Source organism: Vicia villosa, unplaced genomic scaffold (assembly GCF_029867415.1).
Source record: "Vicia villosa cultivar HV-30 ecotype Madison, WI unplaced genomic scaffold, Vvil1.0 ctg.002485F_1_1, whole genome shotgun sequence".
Taxonomy (NCBI): Eukaryota; Viridiplantae; Streptophyta; class Magnoliopsida; order Fabales; family Fabaceae; genus Vicia; species Vicia villosa.
The window spans coordinates 41,320-57,503 of record NW_026705942.1 but is presented as its reverse complement, the minus strand read 5'-3'; the positions used below and the strand labels follow the sequence as shown (position 1 = coordinate 57,503).

Here is a 16,184-nt window from a genome sequence, read left to right as displayed (position 1 = left end):
AAAGAGGTTACTACTTGTTTCAAGTGTGGCAGGCCAGGCCACATAGCTGCTAATTGTAGAGCGGGTTCGAGGGAGACTTGCTGTAATTATGGAGAGAAATGTCACATTAGTACCAAGTGTGATAAACCGAAGAAGGAACAAGCGAAGGGAAAAGTACTTGCTTTGTCTGGTGCTAAGACCATCATTGCTAAGGTTAAGCTAATCTGAGGTACGTGCTTTGTCTGGTTCTAGTAAGTCCTTGCATATATCCCGGATGAGGAAGGGATCACCTGTTACGGATCTAACAAGCTTACGTGTATAAAAAGATTTTCTTGCTATAGTGCTAGCAAGGTCACCTGTGTAATAAGGACTTACTTGTTATAGTTCTAGCAAGTCTATCTGTGTAGAAAGATTCTCTTGCTATAGTGCTAGCAAGCTTATCCGCATAATTTTCTTGACATATCTCAAGAGGCTCCTAGAAAGGACGATGAGTGTCTCAGATCATTTGTGAACTATCTTCGGATAATTGCTCAGAATTAAGCATCAGGATTGTATTTGTCTTGAGTGAGTGTCAGGATTAAATCGTTATCTTGATTGTCTTTGTGTTGTATCTTAGACGATAATATTCATTTGATTGTGGAATAACCTGAAAAGGCAACATTAATTTTATGCAATGTCATGATGCATGTATTGTGTAATGAGATTCTCAAAATAAATTATAATCTTGTATGTTATGTATGTATTATGAACAATGTATGCATGAGCTAGTTGGATGATGTATGGACACCACTATGTGGTTGAAGCGCATTAGTCATTTTGTATAACAGTCTCTGATCGGGGAAAATAAATCCCTATTTGTTGCCAGGGATGATATTCACTAGCATGAAGATTTGAGGGAGATCACTACCGAGGGACCAACATGATGAATAAACGTAGCTATCAATAGCGAGGGCTCGCAATTTATTGTGTAAAAGGGATTCACCTGCTATAGTTCTAGCAAGTTTATCTGCGTAAAAAAGGGATTACCTGCTATAGTTCTAGCAAGCTACCTGAATAAAGATTCACCTGCTATAGTTCTAGCAAGCTTTTGTACATCCTGCATAAGAAGATTCTATTGCTATAGTGCTAGCCAGATCATCTGCGTCATAAGATTCACCTGCTATAAGCTTATCTGCGTAAAAAGATTTACCTGCTATAGTGCTATCAAAATCATCTGCGTAATAAGATTCACCTGCTATAGTTCCAGCAAGCTTATCTGCATAAAAAGATTTACCTGCTATAGTGCTAGCAAGCTTATCTGCATAATAGGATTTACCTGCTATAGTGCTAGCAAGCTTATCTGCATAAAAAAATTTACCTTCTATAGTGCTAGCAAGCTTATCTGCATAAAAAGGTTTACCTGCTATAGTGCTAGCAAGCTTATCTCCATAAAAAGATTTACCTGCTATAGTGCTAGCAAGCTTATCTGCATAAAAAGATTTACCTGCTATAGTGCTGGCAAGCTTATCTGCATAAAAAAGATTTTCCTGCTATAGTGTTAGCAAGCTTATCCGCGTAAAAAGATTTACCTGCTATAGTGCTAGCAAGCTTGTCTGCATAAAAAAATTCATCTGCTGTATTGCTAGCAAGCTTCACCTGCTATAGTGCTAGCAAGCTTGTCTGCGTAAAACGATTCACCTGATATAGTGCTAGCAAGCTTATCCGCATAAAAAGATTTACCTGCTATAGTGCTAGCAAGATCATCTTCATAAATTTCTTGACAGATACGCAGAAGTCAGAAGTATGAGGAGCAGTAACTTGGTGTTGTACGTTGTGTATGCACAAAGTGTAGTGTGCATAGCGTAGCCTGCGTGAAGCGTAGTGCGTATAGCGTGGTTTGTAAAATGTAGTGTGTAAAGCGTAGCATGTAAAACGTAGTGTGTAAAATGTAGTGTGTAAAGCGTAGCGTGTAAAACGTAGTATGTATAATGCTTGTATAAATATTGTGCACGTACATATAACGGTTGTACATGCATGTGACCCCGACGTTTGTACAATGTAGATGTATGCACCGTCCTTATGTGTAATGTAAATGTTATATGTGTAAGAGGATTTTGTTTACGGTATCCTGTTGATGTATAAAGATGATGCTCGTGCGCATGTTTATGAGCGGAGATCTAATGATGTGACATGCCGGTTCTTAGACCAGGTTTGAATGCGTAATGATTATGCTTATGTATACGTTGATTGATAAATGCCTATATATGCGTGCTAGTCGGTATGTATATGCTAATGCTAATGCGTATGTATGTATGCTGATGCGTATGTATATATGGTGATCCCTAAATTTTATCTCCTTATAACCCATTGAATTTGTTTAAACCATGCAACGACTATGCTTATGCCAACTAGTAATGCTTATGCGTAGAATGTTTTTGAGCGAAACTTCAGGTTTCATTTCCTTTTAGACCATTAGGTCCTGAACCAATCCCCTGGTACCCTTTTTTTTTTTAATTGTCTAGGCGTTTCGATGTATGAGATGTAATGTATTACCCAATGTATGTAATGCATGACTTATGTATATTTGCATGATGCTCCAATGATAGGTTGTTGATAACCGCAGCGTATATAGCTCGCTAATGTTGTAAGGTTGTTGTTTGATAGGGTGGGGTGTGATGCTAGCGTGACTTCCTAATACCTGCTTTTGAACTTGAAGATTGTAGTTAGGAGAAATATTTTTTGGAGGTTGTAAAGTGTGAGGATGCCTTTTCCTTTTGCTGCGCGTCTTTCCCTGATTTGGCTTTTTTGAATTACTCCACGCCTTTGAATTTTTGAAATTCTCCATGTCATTAACCTTTTGCAATTCTTCGCACTTTTAACCTCTTGAAATTCTCCACACCTTTAACCTTTTGAAATTCTCCACCTTTAACCTTTTGAGGTTCTCCACCCCTTTAACCTTTTGAATTGTTCACCCTATGGATTTGATATCTACTGCCCCAATATTTAGTTTTGTGGAAAAAGATGCCTCTGATCTCCAAGGCATGAAGGAAGTACCCTGAGAAATAACCTTGTCATACAAATGTGATACATATGCTTCAACGTTTAGATTGAAGGGTATGCCCTTGATTTCCAGGATATGGAGGGCTATCCATAGTGTTCTATCCATTTGGTTTAAATTTCTCCCCTGTTTAACATGCCCCTGATTGTTATTGCTTCGAGATGTGACCTAAGTCGATTGAACCTTAGGATGAATGCCCCTAGTTAATAGGATCTCTGATTGTATGCCCCTGTAATCCTCGAAAAATTTTCCCCTGTTTAGGAGAACCCTCTGGACGTGTTTCCCCCATTCAAGAGTCTTTATTAGAAATGATCGCCTTTGATTAAACAAATTTTGAGATTTCCTTGATGCTAAGTGTGTATTCATGGATGACGCCGTGCCCTTTGAGAAGTAACTCAAATGCGATGCGCATGCAAGTTTTGAAATCGAAGTCTGTTATGAATTAGAACTGGATGATCGGAGATGAATGTTTGAAGAAGCATAGTGGTTAGGAACAGTTTTAAAAACCCTAGGAGTCAGTATAACAAAATCCTGCTTAATATGCTTTCGTAGTTAACATTGCCTCAAATAGGACTTTTGAATGTTGTAACTTGGCCTGGTTCACGGTTTAAGAAACAACGGATATAAGGCTCAAAATTTATTTAACCCACCCCTTTCTCCTTGATGTTCTCCAACCCTAAAGTTCGTTTAATCCAATGAATGTGTTTCATTTGCAAGAGAATTGTTTCAGTTTTGATGATGAGCGGAAGCATTAGTGAAGATCCAAGCACCGATGAAAAATGTTGTAGAGATCAAAGCATTGATGGGAAGCTTCGATGATTTAGCAATCACAAGATTATCCTTTGTATTTTGCTTTTTTTTTTCTATCCCTTATTTTTGCATGAGCCTATTCCTTTGAATTTGATCCATCGGGATGCCATAATTCTTGCCTAAGTCATTTTTTGTTTTCTTTTATGGAATTTTCCATTTTGACTTAGTGGGCGCTTTCCTCCTCTTTTTTGAATGCTCCCTTTGAAATATTGATCCTTGGATTTTGAATATTGTGACTGCCATGTTTAACTTTGATTTGTAAGCTTCGACTTTGATACGTCCTCGATAATGTATTGAGGAAGAAGAATGATGTGAATATTGTTTCCATTGCTTCCTCGTTTTTTGATGAATGCGAGGAAGAAAATGTGCTTTCCTTTGCTTTGCTTGACTGATTCTCTTGACCATAAAATACACCATTGAATTAATCAAAATCTACCCTGCCCCTGGTTGAAATTAAGGTTTATTTGAAAAATAGAAACAAACTCCAACTCCTGGCTCGAGGGGGTTGACTACGGATTATCTCCTTATTTCTCCACTGTTTAGGGATTGAAACAATGTCTTACATCGTCGACTCGGTCTTACCTTGAAAGCATATGTTTAGAAATATTTAGTTATTTGTGTTCGTCATTCTCCCTTAAGTTTTTTAGTAATCTGAAATCGAAACTGAAATGGAATAGAAGGGTGCGAGTGGGAAGTCGTAGTAGTGATAAAATGAAGCGAATGAATTGACTCCAAAACCTGCATGGTTATCCCATTAGAATTGTTAATCAGAAGGGATAACTTTTATCCTAGGTAACACTTAGCGATCGTAGAGATTGAAATTCTGAGCTAATAAAACCTATTGATCCTAGGGGCAAACTCCTTTGTAAATCCACCGACCTTGTTTTACTCCTTAGTCCCTAGATTTGTAGAGGTAAAGGGTAACCTTGAACTATCCTTGGGCATGTCAAACCTGTCGGGAATAAATTGTTAGCGATGGGTTTTCGTCGTCGGAACTTCATGAGTTTCCTTTGACTGAACCTCTTTCACTTTTTATAAGGGTAGTATCACACCGTTTGCAACCTTCAATATTTGTAAATTGATATAGAAAACCTACGACCCTTTTTCCCCTTGGTGGGGAGTTAACATATTCCGCCTTCCCTCCATCATAATTATGCATCTTTGTTTAGGATATTGCCCCAGTTGGACTGACCATTGCCCCCTCAAGTTATCGCAGAGCGTCCTTGTAACCTTTGCTATGTTATAAGATGAACCCCTTTATGACTAGATACCTCTTGAGTGTATCTATGGGGAACTTATTTGTTGAACTAATCCTTGATCGATGATAACTTTTATTGTATTTACAATCCTGTTACGAAAAGGCCTGGACACGTGGCTGGCATGGTGAAAGGCATCCTTTTTCTCTTTGTAAGACCAAGTTCATTTTCGTCTTTCAATAATTTATCCTCTCTCTCCATAGTTTGTGATCCTTTTAATTTTCTTCGTGAGTCTTGGGAAATTGGCTAGCACGGTAAGTATGGATACGGGCGAAGGTAGAAATGAAAATGTAAATGTATGAATGTATGAAAATGAAAATGAATACGTATGCAAAAGACTCCTCTTTTTGTGTATATTATGACTTCTTATATGCAGTGCAATGCAGACGTGTGACATATATAACTCTAAGGATAGCCTATGCGGATTTAGAAGTGACATTAGACCCTAGTGAAATCCTTGCAAGCTAAATGTTATGACGTGCCAATGGAAATCCCTTAGATTAGGGAGTATCCAGAAGGTAGTAGCTGGTGACCGTTCAAGAAAGTCACCAAATCTCATGGCCATCGAGGGGTCGTTCGACGTGTACAAACAAAGTTGTCCCTCGTGGGAATGTTCTCTATGCGGAACACAACCTATCTAAGTACGATGCCGGACGAAGTGAAATCCCAACAGTCTAGGGATGAAAGATGTATAAATGGAAATCCCAACCCTACAGGTTAGGGGGTGCACGGGAGCAAGCATGGGGTGACCGTTCAAGAAAGTCACCAGATCTCATGGCCATCGAGAGGCCAATCGACGTATGTTAACGAAGATATCCTTCGTGCGAAGAATGCAATCTAAGAAGTAGAATCCCTACTGGGTAGGGAGTGCGTAGATGTAGGCACAGGGTGACTGTTCAAGACAGCCACTAGGTCTCATGGCCATCGAGAGGCCAATTGACGTGCATAAATGTAGATTTCCTTCGTGGGAAGGACACGATCTTGGAAATAGAATCCCTACAGGCTAGGGAAGCGTAGATGTAGGCACATGGTGACTATTCAAGACAGCCACTAGGTCTCATGGCCATCGAGAGGCCAATTGACATGCATAAGTGGAGATGTCCTTCGTGGGAAGGACATGGTCTTGGAAATAGAATCCATACAGGCTAGGGAACGCTCAGAAAGACCTGCAGAATTAAAACGCAAATATTCACAGTATATAAATTGCAAACATATAATAAGCACCTAACCCTAAGTTCATAAGTTCGGTATGACGGCATAAGGTAGTCTACCCTTCCCATAGGTGGTTCTAAAAAGGTCTCATGAGGTCGCTCGTAGCCTCCGAGACTTTTTGTTTCTTTGGATTTTAGAACAAATCATTTGCCCATGAGGTTCGAGTTTTAAGGGTAGGTTCCCAGAGAGATCAGCTAAATACCAAGTCCTCCCTCAACAAAGTCAAGCCTCGTTTTGGAAATTTTCGGATATTTAACCTACTCTGAGTGGAATTATCATTAAGACTCGTAGACGATGCAAGTCTTCTTTGGTCTTAAAGATGATTCACACACTTATGTTTTAACAGTAATTTATATATCCCAAAAATACAGTAAAAACAAATATGCAATTAAACAGATATTTATTTAAATTACTGTAAATAAATAAATAAAAATTGTAAATAAAAAGAAAATTAAATATTTAATAAAAAAACCTAAACCCTAACCCCAAAATCCTAACCCTAAAATATTAGCCAAACCCTAATGATTAACCATATACCTAAACCCTAAACCAAACCTAGGAGCATAATAATTTGCCTTTTTGTTTTTTTATCCCCAGCAGAGTCGCCAGCTGTAGCAACCTGCTCTAAAAATTTAGATTTTAGAGTCGCCACCTATTCTGTCAGGGCGAATAGGAAACCCTACGAAGTTTAAAGATCTGGATAAGTTATTATAATCAGGTCAAGGGAAGGTGTTAGGCACCCTTAACCCTTTCCTAAGGTTTTGTCTAAGGTAATGGTTTATGGCTAATAAAGAAGGGTGGCAGAAAGTTACATAGGGCAAACCTTAAACCTATTGAAGTTTTGGGGAAGGGGATTCGCCTTGTTACCAAGTGCCTACGTACCTCCTTAGGAAGGATCAGAGTCTACGTAGTTCGTAGTATGTTGGTGTTTTTTAGAGGTTGTATGCCTTTGAAGTTTGTATGTTGAAGTGTATTTCAAATTACCGTACGCAGTTTGATAATTGTCGCAGTTTTGTGTAATTCGCAGTTTGTGAAGATGTTAAAAGTTTATTATATGGCATACAACCCTTTTTAATATTTTGAAATTTTATTAATCGCGTTGATCAATTGATTTGATCAACATAATTAACAAATTAGTAAAAAATTACTAATTATCGTAACCGATTGATTTGATTAAAACCTTTAGTAAATTGAATTGTTTTGAATAAATTATTTAAATTAAAGTAAATTGAATAATTGATTATTAATCATCATAATCAATTTATTTGATTAAAACAATTAATAAATCGACCCTAAGATAAATTAGCTTGACAAATATTAATTTTTGTCGCTAATCATCGTACTCGATTGATTGGATTAAACAATTAACGAATTAAACCTTAAGTGTGCATATAAAATTATATCCAATTATTAATATCAATTTGAATATTTTTAATCCGAAGAAATATTATTAATCAGCACGACTATTCAACATAATCGAACCAAATAACAATTATTTAAAATTAATCATAATTTAAAACAATTAATTATTCTTTCTTTTAACTAGAACGCAGGAGGTGTATTTTTTTGTTTAATATTAATCCAAGGGGTGTTAATCTAACCCTAAGTTGAAGAACCCTAACCCTAAATTTCCAAAAACCAACATCAAAACACACATGCATTCGACATAAAAACCTAAGCTAAGTGTCTCGGGTTACCTTTTATCTTGAATTCTGGATCGTGTAAGCTCCAATCTCCTTATTAATCCTCTTCTTTTTTGCTTGCAGGTGTCGGCGCAAGGTTGAAGGCTTCATGCTTCAACACCCTTCTCCGATCTCTCTTTCTCCGTCTTTTAGATTAGGGTTTCTTCTTTTATAGCATTAGGATTAATTCATATTAGGAATGATTCAATTTGTTGTAAATTAGACTTGATTTAGTTTCCTTATAATTTTGATTTGATTTTATTATGTTAGGATTTTGATTTGATTTTTATAAATTAGATTGATTCTGTATTTAGACTTTTATTGTATATTTGATTCATGAATATAAGATTTGATTTTAATAATAATAATAATTAATAGTAATATTAATATAATTGATATAATAAATTTGTTTTTAATGATAATACTAACTAAATAATTAAATTAATATAATAATTTATATATAGTTTGTATAAAAAGAAATTAATGTTAGAAAAAAAACATGTTTTAAATAGGGAAAAACTGAAATATATAATTTAAACAAAAAATTAAAAATTAGGAACAAGTTAATGGGCCTAAATTTTCAATTGGGCTCAAACAATATCCTATAAATACACCCCCACATTCAATTAGAAGGTTTTTTTATAAGAGATTTGGTTTAACAATACAAATGTTAAACCTCATAACTCCTAATTTTGATACCCTCAATAAATTAATAGACGTGAATCGTATCGGGTAAATTTTGGGGTATGACACGGAGATGCTAGCTATTAATAGAAAAGCGAGCAAAAGAATATGGTTGAATTTGAAGATTAAGGAGAACATGCTTATTCAAAAGTCTAGATTAAAATGGTTGAATGATGGTGGCTGTAATAGAAAATTCTTTCATAGAATCATGAAGGAGAGGAGGAGGAGAAATCACATAAGTTCGGTAGTTACTAATAGAGGAATGTTGAATTCGGTTAAGGATGTGAAAAAAGCGGTGAAAGACCATTTTGAGAGCAAATTTGTGGAGGATTGTTCAGATAAACCTACTTTAGAAGGAGTTGATTTCAATTTTTTGAGTTCGAACCAAAGACTTTCTCTTGAAGTTCCTTTTTCAGAGGAGGAGATAAAGGAAGCGATTTGGAGTTGCGATGGTTCAAAGAGTCGGGGCCCAAATGGTATGTCTCTTCTTTTCATCAAGAGTAGTTGGAATTTTACTCATTTGGATATAGTGAAGTGTTTTAATGATTTTCATTCCGGAGCGGTAATGTCTAAATCTATTACTCCCTCTTTCCTTACTTTGATTCTGAAAGACTCTCATCCGTTGGGATTAGATGATTGTAGGCCTATATGCTTGGTGGGTTCTATTTACAAAATTATTTCAAAGGTGTTGGCTAGTAGAATAAAAAAGGTGTTGTTGTCAATTATTTCCGATAGTCAAAGTTCCTTCGTCCCGGGGAGGCAAATGCTCGAAGGGGTACTTGTTGCTAACAAAGTGGTAGACTATGTTTCGAAGAGGGGGAAAGGGTGCACCCTTTTTAAGGTGTACTTTGAGAAGGCTTACGACAAAGTGAGTTGGAACTTTGTCAGATACATGATGAGGAATATGGGATTTGGTGAGATTTGGATGAAGTGGATGTGGGCTCTTATGTTTACTAGTAAGATGTTGGTTTTAGTTAATGGAAGTCCTACAGAGGAATTTGTGGTTAAGAGGGGATTACGTCAAGCAGATCCTATTTCTCCGTTCCTTTTTGTTATCGTAGAGGAAGGTTTAAAATTAATGGTGAACAAGGCGGTGGAGAATGGGGATTTTGCGCGATGTAACATTAACAGAAAGTGTTTTGTTGATGTGCTTCAATTTGCGGACGACACTTTGTTGGTTGGAGACGATAGTTGGAACCATCTTTGGGCAATTAAGCTGTGAATAATCGTTTCATGGAGGTAGCCACTTTTTTTATAGGTTGTAGGTCAGAATAACAAAAATTTAAATTTATTGGAATTTTGTTAGGTTCTAGTCCAAGAAGAGTTAGTACTTGGAGACCTTTGGTGGAAAAAATTAGAAGGAGGTTGTCTTTTTGGAAGGGTAGGTGGCTTACTTTTGGCGGTAGAATCACTCTTATTAAGTCGGTTTTAAGTAGTTTGGCTATTTTAACTTTATCATTCTACAAAGCTCCTTTGAAAGTAATTAGGGAGATTAACAAAATCCAAAGTAATTTTTTATGGGGAGGAATGGAAGAGAAGAGGAAAACCCATTGGGTTAGTTGGAATGATGTTTGTATGCCGATAGGTAAGGGTGCTCTTGTTTTGAAGAGATTGGAAGTTTTTAACAAATCTCTCCTCTTTAAATGGAGGTAGAAGATTTTAGAAACATCTAATTCTTTATGGTTTCGTATTTTTATGGCTCGTTATAATGATATCAAGCTTCGTGTTGTTTACGCTGGTAAAAACATAGCTTATAGCGGGGGGAGCTCAGTTTGGTGGGCGGATGTTTGTGCTTTGGAGAAGAATATAGAGGAGGAACTTTTTTTTCTAATTGTTGTAAATTTAGGGTGATGGAGTGCTTTACTTCTTCCTTTTAGCATTCCAATTAGTCGAATGGTGGAATCCTTAAGAATGATTTTTCGAAGTTGTTTGAAATCTCCAATTTGCAGGATGTTTCTGTAGCTTGCATGGGAGGTTGGGAAGAAGGCTCTTGGAGGTGGAATCGTCTCAGAATTGGGAAAATCTCTGATGCAGCATGTGCTGCTGATTTTTTCCTCCTAGAACAGCTGCTGCCAGCGTCCTTGCAGCCTGCTCAGGGGAGGGATACGGCTGTTTGGCAGCCTTCCGACGATAGAGTTTTCTCGATTTCATCTTTCTACTTGGAAATTAGTAAAAAGTGCGTTCCTTACGGTCCAACTAATTGGTTCAACTCTGCTTTTTCATCCATTTGGAAGGTAGAAGTTTCTTTAAAAGTGAGAGCATTTGGATGAAGATGTTTTCTTAACAGGAATCCTTTGAAGAATTTATTGCTCCGTAGAGGTATTCTCCCTAGTATCCTTAATAATCTCGATTGTGTTTTCTGTTTAGAGCACCCGGAAACATTAAATCATTCTTTGTTGTCTTGTCGTATGGTTGAGCCGGTTAGGAAGGAATTGGCCGTGTGGTTGGGTTTGAACTTCGACAAGGCGGTAGATTTTAAAGAGAGTTTTGTGAAGTGGTGTGCTTCTTGTCGTAGGCTAAATATTAAAAAAGGGAAGGTGGGGAGTCTTTGGATGACAATAGTTTGGAGCCTTTGGTTGTGTAGGAACGGGATGATTTTCAACAATAATGTTTGGAATGCTAGAGATGTTGCTTGGGGTTGTAAAACTTTAATTTGGAGGTGGTCTTTCATAGGGAAATTTACACTATCCAATTGTAATTTTTATGAATTTAGAAAAACCCCTTTGCTATATTTAAGTTAGATTTCATTTGGAATGTAATTTTCCTTCTTTTTGGCTAGTGGTAGCCTCCTTTTGTAATCGGTGTTTGGGTTTTTGCCCTCGTTTAATATATCTTGATTACAATAATAATAATAATAATAATAATAATAATAATAATAATAATAAAGTCAAAAACAAAAGGTTAGTTTCTATAACTTATATTGGTGTTGAAGAAATCAAAAGGTTAGTTTCTACTATTAAACCTTCTAATTACTATAAGGTTTTTAAAACTCATAAATTATATCAAATTTATGATATGTGAATTAATTAATATCCCAAAATTTTTAATTTTTGAGATTTTTTCGGATATGCATATCCGAAAAAAAAATTGTTTTTTCGGAGATACATCTCCGAATTAATCAAAATCTTAATTTTTGAGATTTTTTTCAGAGATGCATCTTCGAAATTTAGGAAAATCTAAAAAAGTTTACTTTAGAGATGCATCTCCGAAACAGGAGTAGTTTGGAATTTTCGCAGGAGGTTTTCCTCGTAGGAGATTAATCAAGAAATTCTCATTTCCCTTAGATGTGGACAACATGCCTCTTATGTAGGTCAACATTCATAGTCTGTATACATTTAATATCTTTAAAGTTTCAATGATTTACATAAATATTTTCTTGAAGTTGATTCATATATTATAAATTTTATTTGTTTCACTTAACTGTAAACTATCCTTTGCATAATACATGTCATTACTCAACTAATTTACAAAATATATGTGGACTTATATTTATTTTAGATTGGCTCATATGTAGGTTAATTTGCTAAGTCGGATCATCATGGATCAAGACAAAGTTAATTTTTCTCCTCACACTTTGGTATTTGAACCCAAGGCTCCGCATAGATGTTGATTTCGAGTTAAAAATATAGAAATTGTTATAGGATTAATAAACAATCACTATAAATTTGTTTTTACTTTCTATTTATCCTTTGGAACCAATTTTGGTCTCAATTGATTATTACATATTGAAATTTCACTATAAAAGAAATTATGATTCTTGAATCCAATTGTATCGATCGTGCACATTTTGGCGTTGTTGCATGGCGTCCCATTTCGAAAGTGGTTTGTTGGAAGCTTAGCAGTGGAAGTATGGTACAATAGGTCTGATTGCACATGTTTTTTTTAAACTATTGTGTTTTGAAAAATTAAGTACTTCATATTGATAGCAATGATGTTGATAGCGGTATGAGTTCATGTAACACCCAAACTCTAGAACTAATTAATTATTTAATTAACTAGCGGGAAATCCATGCGAACGCGCATTTGTTTTTAAAATGAAATAAAAGAAAGTCAAATTAATTTAATCAATAAATTTTATTGTTTTTAAAAACATAATAATTTAGTTGCTATATATACAATTTTTAAATGAACAATCTATTTTTTCGAATATAAACATAATATTTGTTTTGCATTATTTACAAAAATATTGTTCAGTATCTTGATGTTCCTGTTATTATTAACTATTATGAAAAAAACTTTATATTTATTAACTACATAAATATTAGAAAAACATGGTGATAGGTAGTTGTAATCTAATGTCATATTTAATTTATTAATAATATTAATTGTGATTTAAATCTGATTATACTAAATAAACTCAAAATATTTAAATATTTTTTTAACAAAAGAAAGATAATGACATAACAAATGACATGTTCTAGTAGGGATAACAATTGATACGATATGGGTAGGGTACTAAAGAACGGGCTCTCATACCCGCAGTTTGAAAAATCCCCGTACTCGACCCCATATCCGCGTGTGCATCAACGTTTGAGCCTGTTCCCGTGTCCTATGGATATTTAAATATACATACCCGTATTCATACCCGTTTACCCATTTATAATAAAAAATTTATGATTAATTATAATCTATCATGTGATTTTAAGGTTTTTTAACAACATTTATTAACAACAGAAGTAACACGTGGATAAGTGCATACAAATGATTCTATAGCTTAGCCTCATGTGTGTTACCATGCATCCTCATGCATGTGATTAGAAACTCCTTTTTTCTGTTATTAGTTAGTTGCACTTGTGTTACTATATAACTATTGATTGTAACTAACTAGTGTAATCAATGAATCAAGCTTTATTCTCTTTCTCTTTCATTCCAGTGTTTCTGCACATTTATCTTACTCCTTCAATGGAGGTTTTCATCTTCTTAGATGGTATCAGAGCAGGTTAAACCTGTTCTGTTTCCGCTGCATCTGTTTTTGAAGTTCTACTTCAATTGTTGATTCGTGTTGATCGCATTCTTCGTATTGCTCAACATTTTTTTTTTCGATTCATTGATTCTTGAATCGTAGCTGCTTGTTCGTTCTTGTTCTTGATTTGTTGCAATTACAATGGCTGGGAGAAAGAATAACAACAATCAAACACAGGATCAACTTGATCCATATTACATTCATCCATCTGAAAATCCTGCAACCGTTTGTGTTGCACCAGCGCTATCCGGAGAGAATTACCATGCATGGTCGATGAAGATGAGAAGAGCGTTAGCCATGAAGAACAAATTTCAGTTCGTTGACGGAACAATCGAAGTGCCTGATTGCAATGATCTCAACTACGTTGCATGGCAGAGATGTAATAATCTTGTCCACACGTGGATCATCAGTTCAATAGAACCATCAATAGCTCAAAGCGTGGTGTTTATTGAAAACGTCGTGGATGTGTGGAACGATCTTAGAGATCGGTTTATGAGAGGAGACAAGATCCGTGTTGCTCAATTATATCAAGAGATTTCGAATCTAAAGCAAGGAAGCAAGAAAATCTCTGATTACTTCACGGAATTAAGAAGTTTATGGGAAGAGCTTGATCAATATAGACCAATGCCGAATTGCACATGTCCCATAACTTGTGCTTGTCTTGCTATGAGGAACAGCAGAAATTTCAGAGCTGAAGATCGTATCATACAGTTCTTGATCGGGTTAAAAGAGGAATTCCATGGAGTTGTTTCCCAAGTTCTGCTTATGGAGCCTTTGCCTCAAATCAATAAGGTGTTTTCAATGGTACTTCAGCAAGAGAGAAAGATTTGTGGAGCTGGAGTTCTTTTACCTGGGAATAACACTATTGAGGATGGCACTGGTATGGTGAATGCTGTTGATAGCAATAAACAATTTGGAAGAGGTAGAGGAAATAATGGATATAGCAGAGGAGGCTTCAGTGGTAATAGCAATGGAAGAGGTAGAGGAAATTTCAAAGTTTGCACGCATTGTGGCAAAAACGGGCATATCGTGGACAACTGCTACAAAAAGCATGGTTACCCTCCAAACCCTGGAAGAGGTTCTTCAGCTCACATTAATCAAGTTGAAGCGAGTGGTGTGGCAACTGGATCTTCAAATGATGAAGCTAACATGACTTTAACCAAGGAGCAATATAATAACCTCATGATGCTGCTCGAGAAACAAGCTTCATCAGCATCTGTAAACATGGCAAAGGGAGGTAAACCTTATATTGCTAGCTTTCATATTGATAGTGGTATTAAATGGATTTTGGACACAGGTGCTACACATCATATATGCAATAATTTAGACTGGTTTCTTAAACATGATAAGATTGATCCTGTTATAGTGAATTTACCAAATGGACAGTCTATAACTACTTCTATATGTGGGGATGTCAAAATATGCAAAGATTTTGTCATCTGTGGTGTGTTATATTTGCCCAAGTTTGAAGTGAATCTGATTTCAGTTTCAAAGTTATGCAAAGAGCAGAATTGTAGTCTTGTTTTTGAGACTAATAGGTGTGTTCTACAGGAAAGGAAGAGTTTGAAGAAGATTGGTTCAGCTAATGAACTCGATGGATTGTATTACTTGAGCCTGAAGCAAGACACACTTCTTTCTACTAGCAACACAGGTTTTATATCAAGCACTTTTGCAAGTGAGAGGCATGAAGAAACTGCACCTGCTGTTCTTTGGCACTTAAGATTAGGGCATTTATCTCATGATAGAATGCAATGTATTAGTACCAAATATAGTTACATCCCAGCTAGTATACATAAGGCTTGTGATGTGTGTCAACAAGCTAGGCAAAAACGATTACCATTCCCTATTAGTAACAATAATGCTTGTAATCTTTTTGATTTGATACATATTGATATATGGGGTCCTTTTAGTACTATTTCTGTACATGGATTTAAATACTTTCTCACTATCTTAGATGATCACAGTCGACATGTTTGGGTTGTTATGCTAAAATCCAAAACAGAAGTTGGTGCTAGGATAGTTGAATTTGTTAACATGGTTGACACTCAATTTGACAAACGGATCAAAGTTATTCGTAGTGACAATGGGACTGAGTTATTAATGCCAAAGTTCTATGCTTCAAAGGGCATTTTACATCAGAGGAGTTGTGTGTACACACCTCAACAAAATGGTAGGGTTGAAAGGCGCCATCAACACATACTCAATATCAGTCGTGCCCTCATGTTTCAATCGAGTTTGCCAAAGGAGTTTTGGTCTTATGCTGTACTTCATGCAGTGTTTTTGATGAATAGAATTCCTACCAAGTTACTTAACAACAGATCTTCTTTTGAAGTTATGTATGGTGCTTTACCTGACCTAAGTTCCTTGAAGGTGTTTGGTTGCCTTGGTTATGCTTCCACACTTCTCACGAATAGGCACAAGTTTGATTCAAGGGCTAGAAAGTGTTGTTTCTTGGGTTACAAGCCAGGTATGAAGGGTTTTATATTGTTGGATATTTCTACTCATGACATTTTTGTATCCAGGAATGTCAAATTCTTTGACATGACGTTTCCTTTTTCTCG

At 35.9% G+C, this 16,184-nt stretch overlaps 1 protein-coding gene across 1 annotated transcript; it reads left to right on the top strand.

Moving 5' to 3' along the window:
• The first annotated feature begins 14,106 nt into the window (after positions 1–14,106).
• On the top strand, positions 14,107–15,517 carry LOC131638937 (uncharacterized). Its single transcript, XM_058909463.1, has 2 exons — positions 14,107–14,860; positions 15,175–15,517. The coding sequence occupies exons 1-2, from the start codon at positions 14,116–14,118 to the stop codon at positions 15,207–15,209; spliced, it is 780 nt and encodes a 259-aa protein (XP_058765446.1). The 5' UTR covers positions 14,107–14,115; the 3' UTR covers positions 15,210–15,517.
• Positions 15,518–16,184: the final 667 nt, after the last annotated feature.